The sequence below is a fragment of the Corvus hawaiiensis genome, chromosome 3 (genome assembly GCF_020740725.1).
Source record: "Corvus hawaiiensis isolate bCorHaw1 chromosome 3, bCorHaw1.pri.cur, whole genome shotgun sequence".
NCBI classification, from domain to species: Eukaryota; Metazoa; Chordata; class Aves; order Passeriformes; family Corvidae; genus Corvus; species Corvus hawaiiensis.
In genome coordinates, this window is record NC_063215.1 from 77,857,755 (window position 1) to 77,877,184 (window position 19,430).

The 19,430-nt window shown below is 41.3% G+C and overlaps 1 protein-coding gene across 1 annotated transcript; it reads left to right on the forward strand.

Moving 5' to 3' along the window:
* Positions 1-1,236: 1,236 nt before the first annotated feature.
* MPC1 (mitochondrial pyruvate carrier 1) lies at positions 1,237-12,732 on the forward strand. The gene is made up of 5 exons (XM_048298674.1): positions 1,237-1,396; positions 6,565-6,568; positions 9,083-9,179; positions 10,821-10,953; positions 11,724-12,732. Exons 1-5 carry the CDS (start codon positions 1,326-1,328, stop codon positions 11,740-11,742), a joined length of 324 nt encoding a protein of 107 aa, XP_048154631.1. The 5' UTR covers positions 1,237-1,325; the 3' UTR covers positions 11,743-12,732.
* Positions 12,733-19,430: the final 6,698 nt, after the last annotated feature.

The window sequence follows — 19,430 nt, forward strand, 5'->3', positions numbered from 1 at the left end:
AAGCAGGGCTTTGTTGTGGGGTGTCAGATCATATGCTGAATATATATAGAAAAAGGAGAGATTAGCCAATGCTTTTCCTCAAACCTGCTGCCCTCTTAAGCAAGTAATGTGGGGTGAGAAGGGTGAAGAGAGGTTTTCTGTTGGGGCTTTTTTGTACAGTTTTTGAGGGGGTTGGGTTTGGTGTGTGTGTTCTGTGGTTTTTTGTGGGGTTTTTTTGGTTGTTTTTGTTTTGTTTCTGTTTTTGGCAGGTTGTTTTTTTTTTTAGTTTTTTGTTTGGTTTTTTTTTAACCTGAGATCCTGCAGGGAAGAGGGAAACAGAAGGAAACAAAGCAGCCATGGTGTCCAGGGCTTCTTGCAGAGCGTAGCAGTGCCCCAGGCTGCACTCTCAGCCCCGCTCTGGACTGTAAAAACTGAGGCTGCAAGGCTTTGAAAAGCAGGGGAGATAGACATCCATTTTCACTATCTCTAGTGCACTGAGCAAAGATAAAAGAATTTGTTTGTATGGCCCATATTTTCTAGATAGTATTAGCAAGGTGAGAGTTTATCTTCCCTTCTACGTAACTAACCTCTGCTCAGGTATGAAATAGAAAGTGCTGGTGAAAGATGGGATCTGAGACCATTCCAATTAAAATTACTGAAGTAATTATCACAGAATCACAGGATAGCTGGGCTTGAAAGGGACCTCTTGAAATCATCGAGTCCAGCTCCCCTGCCAAGGCAGGGTCACCCAGAGCAGGTGACACAGGGACGCGTCCAGATGGGTTTGGAATGTTTCCAGACAGGGAGACTCCCTGACCTCCCCGCTCAGTCCCTCCCCGCGCTCTGCCGCCCCCCCGCTCTAACCGAGCCCCTGCTCACGCCCCACTCGCGCCGCTGGGGGCGGGGCCCCGTCCCGCGAGGGGCGGCGCGCCCAATGGGAAGCCACCTGCTGCCGCCCCGCAGCCAATCGCGGCTCGGGGAGCCCCCGCGCGACGCTGCCCCGCGGGCTGCGGAGGAACGCCGGCGGCTCGGCCCACGGCGACCCCTCCCCGCCGCGCTTTGCGACGCTTTCCCCCCCTCCTCCCGCCGCGCTGCTTTACGGCCCCCTGCTTTTCCCCCTGCCCGCGACCGTCTCCCCGGGCCGGGCGCGCGCGGGGGGCGGGGCCGCCGCGGCCAATGGGCGGCGAGAGCGCCGCGGGGACGGGGCGGGGGCGCGCGCGCGCTGCCGTAAAGCGGCCGGCGGGCGGCGCGCGGGGCAGTTGTCACCGGCGGCGGTAGCGGCGGCATCGCGGCGTGAGGCGGCCGGGCCAGGCGGGCGCTCCCTTCCCCACTGCCGCCGAGACGCCATGGCGGCGGCGCTGGGCCGCAAGGCCGCGGATTATCTGCGCAGCAAGGAGTTCAGGGACTACCTGATGAGGTGAGCGCGGCACGGGGGGCGTCGTCGCCGCGCCCACCGCCCTGCCCGGGCGGGTGGCAGGAACCAGTGTCCCGTCCCCGAACTCCGCAGCCTCGGGGCGCCCGGGACGGGTAGGACGGCTGGCACCGGTTGACCCCTGGCGAGCTCGCCCTCGCCGGCGGCTGGGTGGGGGGAGAAGGAAGCGAGGAGCCGGCCCGGAGGTGTCGTGGTCTTGTCGCTCCCCTTGTCTCGCGTGTCGTCACCTCGGCCCGAGGAGCGGTCGGGGCTGTCACTGTCCCGCCCCGGCCCGGGCAAACCGGCTTTGACCTTGAAGTGACGCGGCGCGCTTTGAAGCTGCCGCGGCAGCTGCGCCCCTCCGTGACCTTCCCCTCCCGGCTGTGACAGCCGCGAGTGCCGCCCCGCCGCCGGCAGGGGCTCGCTGCGACACAGAGGTGGCAGCGGGCACAGGAGCCCGGGACCAGGACGGTCTGACTGCTGCCTGCCACAGGGGCAGAAAGAGCTTTGCCCTGCTATGGGCAGAAGCGAGCTTGATCACGGATGCAGTCTGAAGCTCAGTTATTTGAATCTCTGAGTACGTGTAAGTAGGTACCTCTTTTCAGAGGCTCGTTAGAGCTCCACTGTCGTGGAATGTGGCTTAAGTCACCTCCCAGACGGCTCAGTGCTGGTGTCAAGCTTTGTCCTGCGTGCTGTGGTAAGGGATATGGCACTCTAGACTGAAACGACAAGACTGCGTTAAAGAACAGTTTTGGCATACTTAAATCTGGTTGAACCACTGTGCAGGAGTAGTCTCAAGTAGGCAGGCTGAAGTTTCTCTGGCTGATAGGCTGTTTGACAAAACTAACTAAATAAAAATGGTCTCTTCTAATAAAGGTGGTTGAGCAACCTTTCACTATAGCTGTTGCTTGCTATTTTACCTACATCTATTGTAACTGGTGTTTGATGTTGAGCAAGCATGTAGGAGGACATCTCCTTATCTGAGAAATGTAATCTTCGTTAAAGTAGCAGGAGGTGGTGTAAGCCTGTGTGGACGAGGGATTATAAAATAAAGGCTCAATAAAGCCTTAAACTTAAGGAGGAAAGACTTAGATTAGATACTAGGAAGAAATGCTTTACTGCGAGGATGGTGAGGCACTGGAAAGTTTGCCCCCAATGAGGTTATGGACCCCCATCCCTGGAAGTGTTCAGATCCAGGCTGGATGAGGCTTTGAGCAACCTGGTTAAGTGGAAGGTGTCCCTGCCCATAGCAGAAGGATTGGAACTCGATGATCCTTAAGTTTTTTCCAACTCAAACCATTCTATGATTCTAAGCAGAGGGTTCGTTTGACATTCACAAAATCAAGATCCACAGAAACAGTGGGACAAAAATACAAGAAGGAAGAGAACAACCTTGAAGCAAAACAAAAAGTCCAGATTAGGCTTCTGTGATTCCTTTTGAAAGTCTTGAGGATATCATGTAAGCTCGATAGATGCATATTAGTGTTAACATTTAGTTAATTGTAACAGGATTCATGTGAAGCATGTAAATGGCCATTAAAACAGTAATCTGCTTCATAATTGGAAAAACAAACATCCAGGTGAAATAACAGCTGCTTCCTAATGCCACCACGGTTACTGGAAGTATCTTTCCTCACCCAAGACTGAAAACGTTTTTTAAAAAAAACTTTCAGATGTATTTCATCTAGTCTTCAAACAAGCTGTATATATGACTGTATTGCAATAAAAAGAGCATTCCACAGGTTTCTACCATTGTGGATGGAATGTGTTTTGCCTTGCTATATACAAACGTACCTGCTTCATTTGTACTTCTGTTACTGGGTGTGTCATGAAGGGCTAAAGTCAATTGCTCCATCTGCTCTGGCCTTTCAGCATTGTTTCTTGCTTACTAGGAGGTAAGTGTCTAAGTTATTGGCTTTATGTTGCATTTAAAATTTAAATAGCTGTCAATAAAAGGCTTGTCTGTCTTCTCCATAGAAGAAATGGAGAGTTACCTCTTTGCATTTCTTCCTGAAGGTGATTTCTTCCCCAGACTATAGGACTCTATCCTGAAAAAAAGTCCATTCTTTCTCTCTTTGCTCATAGAGCAAAAGTGTCCTTAAGGCTCTTGAGACTATGGTGTCTGTTCTAAAAACCAGCATCGAATCACTGCAGGGAATCAAGGCTTTATAAACGTGAAATTTGTTTGTCAGAATTAATAAATTAAGATACTGTTAGGGATACCAGTGTTAGGCTTTAGATTACTTGACCCTCAATAGAATAAATGAAGTTACCCAAAGTGGTGGATTTGGTGGATTAAGTGCTCTATTATTATGGCTTGGGGCAATCAAAACTTGCAGACATCTGTTGGAATAAGTAGCTTCAATTTCAGCTTCATAACCTGCAAACATGAAAGCAAGCCTAATGAATCCATGTCGCTTTGCTCAGGTGGACATATCTGGCTTTAGAATTGCTTTATGGTGTCAAAGGTTAGCTTTTGTATCTTGCACAAAGAAACAGGAGAAACTGCTTTTAAAACTATCATTACAAATTATTTTTTCTGCCAGTTTCGCATTGACTTTTCTCTAGTGGTGATTAATAGGGATCTGAATGACTGTAAATCATACAAAAATTTACCCTAACTATGTCTTAATGCTTCAAAATGAGCTGTAGGTCTACTTTTCTTGCTTCTTGTAAAATGCAGCAGTAATGTTAATTTAAAACTAGCTGATTAGCATATTAAAGCATGGTAGCTCTGTGTATTGTGAACCTGAAGTTGCATTTTTTCTCAAGATTCTAAAAATGGCAGCTGTCACTGATGTCATATTATCTAAGCCACTAATAGGCAGCTGCATCCTGTTACTTCCTATTGTATTGATTTAAAATGTCTTCTGAAAAACATCCAATAAATCAATTTTCTTCCTCTTTTAAGAGAGAAGACATCACTCTAGACAAGCTGTCATTTTCTTGTGGTAGAAGCCTAAATTGCTTTTGTCATACAATGAATTCCAAGGACTCCAAAAATCTCCTGGCAATAGAAAAACAAGCATGGAGATTGCAGTCTGCTGGGGCACTATCTGAAATCTCTCTTCCTGATCGGTAATGCAAATGTAGTGACTCTGTTAATATAGAGGGCTTTAAAATAGCCATAGTTCATTCCCTGGAAAGCCTGAGCACTTAAATTGATATGAGCTGTCTAAGAACTTTCTTTAATTCAAACAAACTTAAGAGGAGTTCTCTTCAGTAATAGAACTAGAATTAGCTGATCTTCAGTTCTCTTTAGTAAATCTTTAAACGTGAAGATATAACTTTAAAATAAAAAGTCCTCTGTGATCTGTGCTAGAAACTGAAGGACACAGCACCTGCTTGTCTTGTGTGCCCTGAGAACTGAACAATTGCCCTTTTGCAGAAGGGTAGTGCCCTTTCCACTTAAGGGGTGGCAGTATGGGGAAAACAAATAGTGACAGTTCACCTATATTTGCAGAATGGTATCTAGCCTATTAATATTCTTATTGTCAGAATGAGGAAAATATGTGCAGAAATTTTAGAAAACGAAATCTTTCCCACTATAGCCTTTTTGGAATGAACTTAGTACTGATACAAGGTATTGAACAGCCCTGGGTTCCTCTTGTGACATCTAGACATTTAAACAGAAAGCTGACACTTGGAGACTGAATGAGTACATCCAACAGTTGTTATCCACAGTTCTGAAAACACTAGTACAATGTTTCCTTTGTCAAGGGACTGAATGTAGTTCTTGAAGTCCTTGGAAACTACTAATTTGGAATGGAGTCATTTCAGAAATAGATGCATGCACATGGTGAAGTATCCTCACTATTGGATATGGTGCATTTGTTGCAACTCGCTTGGCTGCTGGATGCCTGTTTCCTGGAAGAGTCTATATGCCCTTGATTTACCCTCTTCTAGAAGTATAATAACTATTCCACTCCCATGTGATTGTAAGGACAACCTTACAAGACCTTAGCCAGAGCTGCCTATTCTGTTATAGTAGTATCAGTTTGATTCTATTTTAGGCTTTCTCTTCCCTGGAAACAACTTGCACTTCAAAAATTAAGGCTGACTTCTATTGGTGCGAAAATGTGGTGCCAGGAGACACATCTGAACTTGTTTAGTTAGGGTTTTATGAAAAAGTTTAAGTGTACACTTGTCTTGTGAACTTCAGTTGACTATTGCTGTCGATCAGTTAAACAGAAAACAAAAACCAAGTGGTTTGACTAGTCAAGGGCATGCTAACAAAGCACCTTCAACCAACTGTGACTTGTAGCAAAGACTCACTGAAATGCAGATCCTGTGTGATTTCCTAGGTAGACCTGACTGTTTCCTTACCATAGCTATTTATAAAATGGTGATCTATGAACATGGAAATCAGTGTGAGGGAAGCGATAGTTACAAAGTGTTCTGCAGCTCAGAGCACTGCTAGGCTTTCTATTAGCCTACCTATTTCTCATAAGAAATGCCTTCTTTTAAGTCATAATTCAGAACTAAGTCTTATCAGTATCTTTGTTAGAAAGAGAGTGTTTAAGAGTTCTGAAACAAAAGCTTAGTAACAATCTTACATGTATGCTGTAGTCTAGCTTTTATGCATAGATCATTGTTATTACATAAACCGGTACCTAGATGATCACTTAAATGAACCCCATACTTGACTGAAGTGTAATTGCATATATCACTGAGAATGTGTTATAGCTCATGTTTGGTACAGCCACAGTTGGCCCGAACTTAGTGACAGGATCTGGTAGTCTTTGATTTGACCTACTTACAGAGGTACACAGAGAATTCCAAGTGACTTCAAAGCTTTCACTGAAGAATTTTAGCTGTTTAGCTTTGTCATGACAAAGCTAGATGTCTTTCGGCATATCTCAAACTAGTTGGGGTGGGTTCTTGGGTTCTGTGAAGGGTTGAATGTCTCCCACTGACCCTAATGGGATTTTATGTAGCTGGGAAAAGGAGAGCAGCAAACACTTTTTACAGTGACAGCTCTTGTGGGAAATGGGATTTTTTTAACACTAATACACTGATCAAAGTTGATGCCATGACAGCTTCCTGACTTCTGCCTATCTTCTATTTATGGTACACTTTTGTCTGTGTAATTATGAAACAAGCTAACGTGGGTTTTTGTCTTCTTTCTTTCATGTGCTTTTTGAATGGAAAACAATGATGGTGCACTTGAACAGTACGGTAAGAAAAGGGAGGGGATTTCTGATTTCACGTTCTTCCTGGCTTCAGTAACTTGCTGTCTTTTTCCCTTAGTACTGTTATGACTTTGTTTGCAACTGAAAAGCATACTGCAAACCTCCAGGAGTGATGCACGAGGAATATTTAATTGCAAGTCTGAGGTTAAGGTGACCAAATGTTAGCTCCTTCAGAATATCTTAAATTAAAGGGGCTTCATTTTTTCCATACTTCTTGCTAAGGAGATCAGAGCAGTTTGAAACCATTCTTCTACATAACAGCAATACTGGTACATAACCAAACTACCTGGCTTATCTTTAATGGCCTTTAATTCAGACAATAAATGTACGAAATAACTCACACTACACTTTTCTGTCCTGGAGCCTTTCAGTTTGCCTCTGGAACTGGAAGTGGGTGTTTTACGCTTGTTGTACTGTGAATCATGATGTTATGAAAGATTTGTTCTTTTCCCAAGACAAAGACAAACTGTATAGGTGTAGTTAAATTCTTGTGTGTGGAGACTTCAAAGGGCTACCTGCCTGGTGGCACTTACAGTCTGATAGCCATCTCAAGTGAGACGGTTCCAAAATAAAACTCGTTGGCAGCAGAGAAAAGTTACTGCTGCAGTACTTTTGTGAACTGAGGATTCTTCAGCTTACATGGCCTGAATTCGAGTGGTCCATAATCTATAGTGTATTATTTCCTTATGTTCTAATGGCAGTTGATTAAGTAAAAATGTCAAGTTGATTTAATTTACCTTTCAAAACAGAAGTTGTCACTCAGATTCTTAAAAGCTGTAAAGATTTCATAGATTCAAAAAAAACAAGCTTATTTTTCATAAACTACAGTGTTCAAATGAGACCCCTGAAATGACTAAAACCATCCCCAAATACAGGTAGTGTCTCTCCACTTAAAGTTTGCTTTGGTGTGGTGATGCTTACACAAGGTGTCTTGCATTCTCACTGTGCAAGTAGTCATGGTTGTGACTAGTTGTTTCTGGTCCTCTTATTGTCCTTTAAAACTATTTAAATAGCTCCATTAAAACCTCCAAATCAACATCTTGTGTCCTGCTGAATTCTGTGAATGTTCTTGTTCTGTTGCTACATATCTTGTGTTTAAGTGGTATTGTAGATACACAGAGGTACAGTGTGAATACCATGTAGTCATGCAACTCTTCCCCGTTATGCCATGTTACCTCTGATGTGCTTGAGAGGCTTTAACCATTAAAGATATCAATTTTCCTACCAGTAGGAATATAGCAAAGAAATGCTTTTATTCTGTTCTTCAGAATACTGTTGTTGTAAATCTGAATTTGGAGAAATACTATATTGTTTTGCATATTGTACTAAAGCTGAACTATCAAAACAGTGTGTGTAACTAAAACTCACTTCTTTCTATTTTTTTTAGCTAAGTTTCGTGTATTGCAAGCACAGGAATGAAGTGTGGCTTTTAGTCTGTCTGTAGTGTTATAGCAAGACTGGCAAGAGTATATTAGAATTAAATTGCAAGAAATTTAAATACCCCCTGAGAATTCCAAATCGTTAAACACATTACAGTTACAGAAAGTGTCAGAAGAATGGATATAGTTGGTATCTGCAAAGCTTTTTCTTTCAAGGTGCATCTCTTTTGTCATATCTGGCCAAGTTACTTTTGAGAATGAACTTCTATTTACAAGAAGCTGATGCAAATACTGTGTGCATGTTCTGTGCAAAGGATTCTGGTGAAGCCTTGTTGCTTACAATAGTAATGAAAATTGAACTTGTGATACAATTTTTCTCAGTTCAGAGTCTTTTATATAATACCCATCAAAATAAACTCTTGTCAGTTTTTCTGACTTGATTCTTTCCACTTCTTGTCTCTGTTTTTTCTGTTTGTGTACACACCTGTTGCTAACTGCTCCCCTCTGACCTTCATTGAATCACTGAGTTTTAAGTAATCACTAAGTTGTTTCAGCAATTGCAGATGAAGCTCAGGGTAACAGTTTGCTTTGCTTGCTGGCCCTGCTCTTTCAAAGAGAGGGTGTAAGGACGCACAAGAAGATGCTTGCTGAGCATTTCTTCATCCTCCGCATAACACAAAAACAATTTCAATTCTTCACTTCATCAAGTCCTTACATTTTCATTATATTTTTGAGGAGTCTTATTTGAAAGAGAGAAATGCTAATTCTATGCACAGAAGTGAACTGTAAATCTGAAGTTATTATATGACAATGCAAATCAGATGCTTAATGACTGCTGGGCTGTAATTACACAAAATTCTATTTCAATGGCTTTACAGTAGTTCCTCTCCAGTCTGAAAGAAGATCCAGAGTAGGTTCCTGTACCTTTCCTTCTGAAGAGTAGATCCCACTAAAAGAAAGGTTTAGTTTTTCTCTCTTACATTAAAAATAGTCTCTGTCTTTTCTTGGAATTTCACCCATAACCCTGTCCTCTAGTTTTGTGTGTCTAAGAAAAAACTGTAAGACTACTGCAGGAGATCTTTGTTTCTGTTTAACTTTATTTTTGTTTTCCCTCTTCACAGCACTTTTGGGGACCAGTTGCCAACTGGGGTCTTCCTGTTGCTGCTTTTAATGACATGAAGAAATCGCCAGAAATTATTAGTGGCCGAATGACATTTGGTAAGACCTGAGACACACTTCTTGTTAGTAAACTGACTCCAGAACACAGTTTTTGTCTTTTAAGCAATGATATATTATTAGTTGTCTGCAAACTTGTGATCAAAGCACATGTAGATATTTGATATCTTGTTACATAACTTCAGAGGCCACTTAAATTGAGGTACTGAAAAACTGCAGGGCTCTTTTTTGGAAAGCTTCCCACTAATTTGGGAGGGGAGAGTGAGGCAGGTCTTGAACCTTAGCAGTTTTCGAGACCAGACTGTCTCCTGAAGTATAACTCTTGTTATCTTGCACTATTGCAGACACTTGTTCAAAATGTATCTCTTTACCCAGTTTTATTCTTTCTATAAAGAACAATGATACTTTGTGGTTAGTGTGAGATTTAAATATTTATCAACACTGACTACTTGAAGAAATGGTAATGCTTGGTCAGCAGGGTGCAAGAAGCAGCAAAGACTTAACTCTTTGCAAAGTAGTTGTCTGAGAGACTATTGTGACTCTTAATGAGAAATTATTTTTAAATGAGAAGTTATTTTTAAATGCATAAGCAATATTTTTCCACCTTTCTTTGGAACATGTATAGTTTTTGCCTCTATATTCAAATTCTTTTCTAGGACTAGAAATCTAGTAGCTTTAATTTATTAGCTTAACTTTGGCATTATGTCTCTTCCTTAATTCACTTAATAACTTAATTCAGAGTAATTCTTCTTCCTACAAGCACAATACCTTTGGCTTAAGGAATTTTATAGCCTCATCATCATTAGGCTCTGCTTAGAGTAATTCAGTCCCTGAATCAGCTTCCTTGAGACAGAAGACTAGTTTAGATAGTCTCCAGTACAGCAAAGCTGTTTGGCAAATAGTGTTTTGGTGGCAGCTACCCAGCTCAGCAGTGTTGAGATGCTTTTTTAAATTTTTGCAGGTGTATATAGTTTGGTGTGTGTACAGAACCCGGGAAATGAAAAAAGAGTATTTGTAGTTTAAAAAAGGCTGTTTTCCTTGAACTATTAATTTACCAATTTTTTTTCTTTAAGCCTGTCAGAAGTTTACAAAACTAGTGAATTCTTGGGTTGTAGTTTCCTGTATTTAAATTTAATTGTGGTAGGAGAGTAGATCAAAATAGTTTCTCATCTTTCTGGAAAGCAGGTAACAAAGGTTCATGTTTCTGAATGTTCATGGTTTCCTGGGCATCGAAAACTCCTGATCTTAAAGTCCATTTTAAAATGTTCCCAGAAAGAACTGTATTAAGTGGTTAGTGTCTTTAAAAATACTTCAACTTGGAAATTGTCAGAATAATTGTATAGGACAGACCATTTATCCTTGGGATAAACTCTTTATTTCCTGGCTGAGATACTTTAGATAATAAACTAAAAAGACTTCTGTTGCATCACAGGATAGTGTATGAGCAAAATGAATTCTTATGGAAGGCTGCAGCCATGTAGATTTTCTTGTGTAGCAGAAATGAGCACTGTTTGTGTTTCCTTGCATTAGATCCTCACACTGGACATGTTTGTAGGGCTGTTGGAAAACTCAAAAGCAGCAACAAATGTTCTACCTGTCCTTACATTGTACTAGTAGGAAAATTATGATTCAACAAAATGCAGATATTTACAATCTCTTAATAAGATCTATCATCTTTTGCAGCACTATGTTGTTACTCCTTGACTTTCATGAGATTTGCCTATAAAGTGCAGCCAAGGAACTGGCTTCTTTTTGCATGCCACTTCACTAATGAAGTTGCACAACTTATTCAAGGAGGACGACTGATCAAATACAGGCAAGTTACATTTTAAAATGGGGAAGTCATAAACTGATGGCTCTTGGAATACTCTGCTAGTGATTTTTAACTGTGGTGCAAAGCTCTGCATGGTTTCTGAACTTGTTTTAACTTCATTACCTTTTGCAAACCTGTTAACAAGCTTGTTTTCAGTAGCAGCACTTTTTACCTTGCAACTCTGTTGAACCTTCTGAGGTCTGCACACAGAAAAGGCAGGAAGCCCTTATGGTCAGCAGTGAGTGTAGACAGGGCCTTCAGCAGCTGCTGGCTATTTCTGGGGTGGTTTCGTGCGTTCTGTTGGTTAGTCTGCATGTGTCCATCTTGGCAACTAATTGCTGAGATGGAAACATCCATAAAACTGTGAAGGAGTTGTACATGGGAAAGAGAAGTCACACAAAACCTATCAGAGCTGACTGTTCTATACATGAGGTAGGGCCAAGTGAGTGTGCCTGGGGAACAGACTGCAATCAGTCTCACACCTTCATTGTGTAGCAAGTAGTGCAGATGCTGCCCCAAGCAATCCTGATGAATCAGGATTATGGCTTTTCTCTTTTCTGCTCCAAGAAATTTGTGTGGAGCAATAGGAGGATTAAACCTACTGAACTATAAATTAAAAAAATGAGACTCTACAAAACTGCAACTGGACTTGTCTCTGCATAAATCACTGACCAATGTCCTTCATTCATAAAGTTCTAATGTAAGTTCAGAGTTTTTTAATAGCAATTGTAGTTCAGTATTCACTCTTACAAAAGCTGTTTTTCTTTTGGCAGGCTGGAGAAACACAACTAAAAATATAACTTGAAATAAGCCAGGGAATGTATTCATCCTGAATTACAACCAAGAAGACATGCCATCTACAGTTGCTGTGACAATTACAGTGGGGATGAAACAGAAACACCTATTAGGAATATGACCATACCAAGAATTCTTCTAATAATTTTTCTATCTTGCCTTTTAAAAAGTACTATTCAGCAATGTAAACCATTACATTTAAAGTCTTGCTGCCTTACTGATGTTTAATAACCACCCCTTTAATAAAAAGTTAGCCACCCAAATAACAAACAATATTTGAAAACCAACTTTTTTATCTAACAGTCTACAAAAGGGGCCCATGATGGTTTGACAAAACTAATTTTAAAATCAACATGAACAGAGGTCAGTAAACAGAACTGTAGGCGTTATCATTGTTTATGTATTAACATGTTCTTAAAAGCCATTTAACTTGAGTGCATTCATTCCTATTCTATCTCTTTTTTTCTAACTTAAGCAGTGGCTTGTAATTTACAAGAACAAATGTGTAGATAGGCAGCCTGGAAGTGAGCAGCCATCCCTCTTCCCTCACTGCATGTCTTGTCTCAGTAAAGAGACTTCATTAACATCCATTTTTATGTTGCACACTCTTTAAAGAAGGCTTGGAAAAACAAAAGCATAGCACTGAATGAAGGAAGGCAACAAAGTTTGATACTCTTCTTTAAGAAGTTCTAAGTAGATTTTATTTTTTTCCTACTGTTTGAGTTATTCTAGATGTATGTAATTCTTACACAGGCAAAAACTAAACTTGTTTGGAGTCTAAGATCTGAAAGACATAAAGTGCCTTTCAGTAGTTTTTGACTTCATTGTGAGAGTGGTTTTTGTGCATGATCTGCCTGAAAGTTACATTGCTGTAAAGATAAAAGGCAAAGAATGTGAGAATGTATGTTACAGATTTTTTTTCAGTGCAGCGTTTTTGAACAATAAACATGTTCCACATGGCAATAAAACTCTTGAACACTTGGAAAAGTTTTGTTTTTCATACTGTGATAACAGACCCAAAAGTGAAATTTTATTATGGAGTGTCACTTTATTACTGTAACAGCATGAAGCAAAAACAGGCTGAAAAAATAAATGGTATGTATGGAATTTAGGTAAGTGTCCTCTGGATCGTAATACCTAAAACTTCTTCCCCCTAGCAGGAAAGAGAGTGTGTGGGTACTTAGACTGAGTAGTCCTGCTGTAATAGGCAGGGTTCAATTCAGAGCTCTCATTATGCAACTAAGTCAATATTACATATTGTCTTCTAGCAATTAGAGCAAGTCTTAATTGGCCATCTTCTAATTCTACTGCGATGGCAACATTTTTTGATGGGCATACAAGGAAGAGGCTAAGAGAGCACATCTACTGGATGGGTAAAGCTGGTACTGACTGCTGCTTCTTGCTTTAGAAAAGTTACTGCATAAAGCTGCCCCTTCAGTACTGCTCTCTTGTCACAAAAGTAGTCACTCCCCCTCTCTCCCTATCTCCTGGAATAGAAGCACTGTTAGACTTCTGTACAAATGAGTAGTGAGGCACAAGCACATAAGGACAGCTGATTATCTTGGCACCTTATAGTTTGTTATATTACTTCTGGAGAGAGAAAAATAAGCTACAACTGAGTTTGAGCTTTGTAGGTGTGAAATGTGTTACACTGCTTTTGGGTGAAGCTTGCATTACAGGCTGTACTCTACTCTCACCTGCTGCTTTGATCACTGTTCATTAGCTCCTGATTGTCTTTGCTTCTCTACTCAGAGAATACCATTTGCAAGAGTTACTTCTCTCATTTTCCTGGTAGCTGCACCATACTTTCTTACTTCTTTCTACCTTTCTCCTCCTTTCTTCCCCTTGTCCATTTACTGTGACAAGGCTCAAATTCTTTCATAGTGGACTAGAGCAAGAGTGAATTGCAGCTGGAAAGTGGGCTCTAATTGGCTTTGATTAGATTTTTAAACCAGTGATGCTTCCTGCAGCCCATACAGACTTTAAAAAGGAAGGGGTGGCAGTAAAGCATTTTTCATGGGACTTGAAGGGACAGTGCCCTGTTTGGGGTGGGAAATTCAGCCTGGGCTGGATTTCCAGAGCCTGTTGGTCTGCCTAGTGACAGAAATAGTTTATATGGGCAGAGTGCCACCAAGTGGCTTGGGGCCTGTGTGAGTCAAAGCATTATTTATCAAGCCATTTACATACCATTTCTTTGTTTAAAGCTGCTAGGAGCAAGGGGGTTATTGGAATACTATAAGGAGTTCTTGCAATAAATAATTGTATGATTAGTCTGCACCCTCCACCTCTGGCACAAAACACTGAAATACACTGGCATATGGCTGTTTTGGGATGGGGCTGCTTGGGATAATCCAAAAAGGGGAACAGTAGCTGAAAGAAGAATGGTGATTTTGTATTTCCGAGTTTGAATACCTTATTGGCACTAATGGCTTCCTTTTTTTTTCCTTTTCTTATTCCCCTCAGGTAGCACTGGATGAAATAATGGGGCTATGTGAGTTTCACTGGTTAATTATAAGTTAGAGCTCAGTCTTTGCATTTGATTTATAAGATTATAGGGCTTGTCTGTACTTGCCATTATTCTGAAATACCTACTTGGTTTTAATTTCACAGCTTGGTTTAATAACAACTTTCATCTGTAGGATATGTCCTGGTACTAGAAGCGTGTGCTGCTCTGCTCCCAGCCACTGTTCTGTGTGTACTGCTTCTGTTCCACCACAGTAGGAATGGGAACCACATGGCCTTTCCTCTCTTGCTGCAGTGGTTACTGCTGTAGCAACAGCTGCTGTCTGCTTTCATGTCTTCAGACAGAAAAGAATTTCTCACCTTTCTGAGCAAGTCCTGCTACACTGCTGGTAAGGAATGCAACACCCTTAGGAATTCAAGGGGGAAGACAGTACCAGCTAAGCTCTCGGTCTGTCTGTCTTTCCCCTTTTCTCCCCAGTTTGAGCTGGAGATGACTGACTTTTTAAAGGGATGACTTAAGACTGTAACTATGGCATCAAAGTAGCTCACAATCTCTTCTGCTACTGTAAGACTCAGTGTCCTTGATCTGGAAGCTTGATGACTTATGATTCACATGTGGAAATCATTTAGTAGCATAGTAATTAACGGACAGAAATCATAATTGTGTGGTCAGAAGAGAAGGAATTGCAAGGATTCTTTAATGAGTGTAGTAACACCTACTGATAGTGAATTTTGTTCAATCTCATACAACTGTCTCATGGTTTATAATCATTTCAGCCATTGCTGCTATGTATGGGTGCTGGTTTTGGGGGTTTTTTTGTTTGGTTTTTCTGGTTCTTTTTTTGGTTTTGTTTTGTTTGGGTTTGGTTTGTTTTTTTTTCTTCTAAGACTTCTATATAAAATGAATGTTCCCTACTCTAAACCAGCAGAAAAATCTCTTGGCCACAGTGCTACCAATACAGCCTGCCAGCTCTCAGAGAAAACACACTCTTAGTAAAATGTAGTTCTTCACAGGACTGAGGGTTACCTTTTATTCTCCATGCAAAGCACAATGGTGTCATCTGAGCAAGGACAGCACAGCAGAGAACTGGGGGAGGGGGGGTGGGGGGCAGGAAGTCTCAGTAAGTTTAAAGACAGGAAAGGCAGTAAAAAAAAGTTTTCTCCTTGCGTCCAAGACAGGTTTTGACATGGAAATAAAGTGCTTAGAAAATACAGTCTTAGATGAGGACTAACGAATCTTACAACTACTCCAGTGTTTTCCCTGGGTTCTTGCATGAATGCTGATACAAACTGTATTATGGTCCAACCAATATGTAGAGCATCAAATGAATTTACTTCAACTGTGTTTCCAGTGTACGTGAATCTGTATTACACTGCTACAGGTGCAGACAGAGGTTATATCTTTACATGCCAGTAATAAGAATGTGAAGGCAGTCAAAAAGAGCAGGAATAAAAAGATGAGATAGACAAGTAATAAAAAAACCTCTTAGAGTGATATGTTCATATCACTTAGTCCAAAGCCCTTAATGAATACAGTGTGTTTCTTCATGCTCATGTGACAGACATGAAAATTAGCAGTAGAATATAAAGCAGTAATACAGGAAATATTCACAAGCACAGTTACCAGCTCTCTTAGGTTTTCAGCCTGTGTCTCACAGGGTACATTGATCCTGTCTGCATTTGGGGAAGAACAGTGCTCACTGCCTGGTGCGATATGTCTGCAGTTCTGCTTCTACAGAGCTGGAGTATTTCTGTTGCCAACTTACACAAAGGCTAAAAAGTTTATTCTGATTGAGCAAGACATTGCTGCAAGTTTTACTATCTCTATAAAGTGGAAAAGCAATCAGTCTGGTATTTAAAATTAGGCAATTTCTTTATTAAATTAATTGTGGAGAAGTCTGTTTCTCCCCACCCAATCCTTTTCTGCCTTTGCAGATCTAATACCTAATCCCAGTGCATTGCATTTAGTCACTGTGGTAACCACTTAAAAATAACCAATGTCCATGGAATCAATTCAATAGCAGCCAGAAAGCAGAAATACCAGGTTTTTGGATAACCTGCTCTGAGTGTCATCACTGAGGTCCTGCTCTGTCAAGATCATCACCTCTGTTTATCATATGGCCTAAGCCTGACCATGATACTGCTCTCTTTTTTTCCTGCTTTTCATCCTTTTCCCTTTCTTCCCACCTTCTTTAACAGCAGGTTTCAAGTAACTATGGCAACAAGGCTAGGAATTTTCCGCTTATTCGTTTCGTCTGAAATCTGGGTCATGTCTTTCTCATTAAGTGAAACTTGTATGGGGATAACTGGTCCAAACTCAGCCTTTGGTGCAAGAGAAGGCAATGTCGGTTACGGCAGCACTTACGTGGTGGCTGTATTTGGTCCACTGTGTTAGAAAAATGTAAAGGTACAAAGTAAGCCACTTAAAATTTTGAAAGTATTTAATAATTTTGAAAACATTTAGTACATAACTTACTCAGGGGAGAACCATTGCTGTAACTTGCTCTAAGTAATATTGATTTATAGGCTGATGGGAGTAATTTCGTATCGTGTTTCTTGTCCTAAGGTTTGTATTAACTAAAGGGATGCCTTCTCGGAGTCATGTAAATGATACCAATAGCCTCTTTCAAGAGGAAATGTGGTAGTGTGAAATCTTAAAGGTGTCTCCTGACAGGACAAGATATTAGTCCTCTTTAATCTGTCACTGCATCAGGTTGCAGTCTGACAGGATCTGAGATCACAGTTTAAGGACAGGAAGATCTCCAGATTTTAACTTGTTTCAGTGCCAAGGGAGTAGCAAGATTATCTCAAATGTTCCTGTCTTACAGATTCGGATATACCATGTCTCCTTGCACCTAGGATGACTTAAAATCCTAAAACAATTGCTGCATTTGTTCATGGGGAAGCCATGCAAAGCAACAACTAGAAGGTATTTTTGTACACGCTTGATGCTATGGGTCACCTGGAAGCAAAGCACAAAGCCAGCAGTGTGATCAGTAACCTATCTATTACTTTGTGTTTCTTATACTGTAACACGATAAACATCAGCCTCAGCTCTCAGCTGGATTATTGTTAGTAACAGGAACGGCTTCAAAGATTTGGCAGGGTCTCCAGTAGTGTATCAGTTGACCAAGCGTCTGCACTACCTGATCTGAGTGCATGATGCCACACAGAGTTGAGCTCATAAGGCTGTTTGGTACTTCCTTGCATGTGTTCTTTTGGCCACAGTGAGCCAATAAAGACTATTCCCTTTCCCTCCAAAGCTTTGCAGTAGCTCACAGTGTTCCTGTGAATCATAAACACACCTGCCAAGCACACCGGGAAATAGCTCATCTGTAGCTGGTTTTTGTATCCCTCAGCTTTCTACACCAGAGACCTGTGAGTGAGGTTACTTTGTGTTACTAGAGAAGCGATGACTGGATCTGGAAAGGTTTGAGTCACAGCAGAAACAATTACCATGAAGCTGGATGAAGCCGCCACGTGGCCTGTGACTTAGGCTGATCTGCAGGAGGGGTCAGACAAATCAGAAAAGATGGGTTTCCTGAACTGAGGCATAAGAAAGGGAATACATTTTTCAGCTTTTGCTTCCTTGTTCCCTGCTTTTGGATCACCTCTACCTGTTATTGTCAGCAATGCAGGCTTGTTGAAAGATGTTTATAGCTGCATTTTCAGGAGCAGAGGATCTTTTCAAAAGCTATGAAAGGCATTCATTCCCCACTGTTAAGCTCGCTTCCCTTCAGATGGCTTCAGAAGCTGCTGCTTTGTGTGATGTATTTGCTCCATACAGCAGGACTGAGGTGGAGTCTTACCAAGTGGAATAGGCAAGTCCCCAAAGCAGGTCTATATTTTCTGTTTTCTACTCTGCTCCCAGTAGGTCTCTGTAAGATCATTTGTTTAACATTCCTTATAACCCCTGACTAACCTTTCAGCAGTATTCATTCAAATATCCCGTTTTCAAAGGTAAAAAGTGCGAAGGTGGGGAGGGGCAGGTCATTAGAGCCCTACGTGTGACAGAGCAATCACACGACTGTTACTTTTGTGGAATAAGTGTTTACAGGTTTACAGCTGTTAGAGCTGCAAGACTGAAGGGCACAGACACTGCTCTATGTACGTTAAAAGTATGCCACCAACTGCATCAATTCAGTAAGGTGGCTGAATTCACATATTTTTCAGGAAGACAACATCACTTCGCAGATTTTCTAGTTAGCTTTGAATTTAGATGCAGATACATGCAAAACAGTAAGGTCAAGAATCAATGAAACTTGTAAGCAAACCGCATCATTCCTTATGAATAGAGAAACTGAGGCTTGCAAATCCGTAACACTGTCATCATAAAACCAGAAATTAGCTCCAGAGGTGGTAGGTTTGTGATCTAAAGGCATAATGATACTTTGTACCAGCTATTTTGACTTGTGTTAGCAAAAGAATTTGAGCTTTTTAGAAAATAAGAGTAATTTTTTGATCCTGCTGCCTTACCAGCTGAAGTTCATCAGCACAGAAACACTGAATATCATAGGCCTTCCAAACTGCCTCTTTTTCCTGGCAAGGTAATGACTGTCTCATGGTATTCCCTGATAGTACAGAGAATTAAGAATTTCTGTTGAGCAGGGAAACTAGGAAAAATACATTTGGTGTGACTATGACAACCTGCTGCTCAAGAAAATAGCAGGGAAACAAAAACCACCCCTTGCCTCGCTCAGGAGTGAAACAGCTGTGGGTTCCAGGCTGGCTGCAGAGCCCAGGCAGCTGCAGGCAGGAAGATGGGACAGCAGTAGGATGCAAGCTGGACACCCCACACTGCCCGAGTGTGCACTGCTCTTCTCTGCTTTCTCTGTGCACTTGTTCATGCAGAAACAAAAGAACAGCTTCAGCTTGCTCTCTGCCAGGTGCTTTCCTGCCTGTACTCCCTGTACAACCAGAAAGCCACCAGTAATCCAAGGCACAGCCAACAACTCCTGCTTAAAGTCACACAGACCAGAAGGCTAGACTCAGATTTAAATTGTCTGCATCTATCCATATCTATCTATAAATTGGGAGGGGAAAAAACGCCCAAAGAGTACTTTCTTGTTTTTATATTTTGCTCTCATATATGCTTTGGAATTAAAACACTTCTGTAACAAATAATTTTGTTACAATTCTGGGGGCTACTAAGAAAGATGATTTGTGCACACTCAGATATACCCTCATATACCCTGTCCATTCTTTCTCCCGTTTCTCCTCCC

Excerpts from the sequence above, each read along its gene's own strand:
- MPC1 (XM_048298674.1), top strand. The coding sequence starts at position 1,326 with ATGGCGGCGGCGCTGGGCCGCAAGGCCGCGGATTATCTGCGCAGCAAG. Across the intron at positions 9,180-10,820 it reads TAGTGGCCGAATGACATTTG|CACTATGTTGTTACTCCTTG; the intron begins GTAAGACCTGAG and ends CATCTTTTGCAG.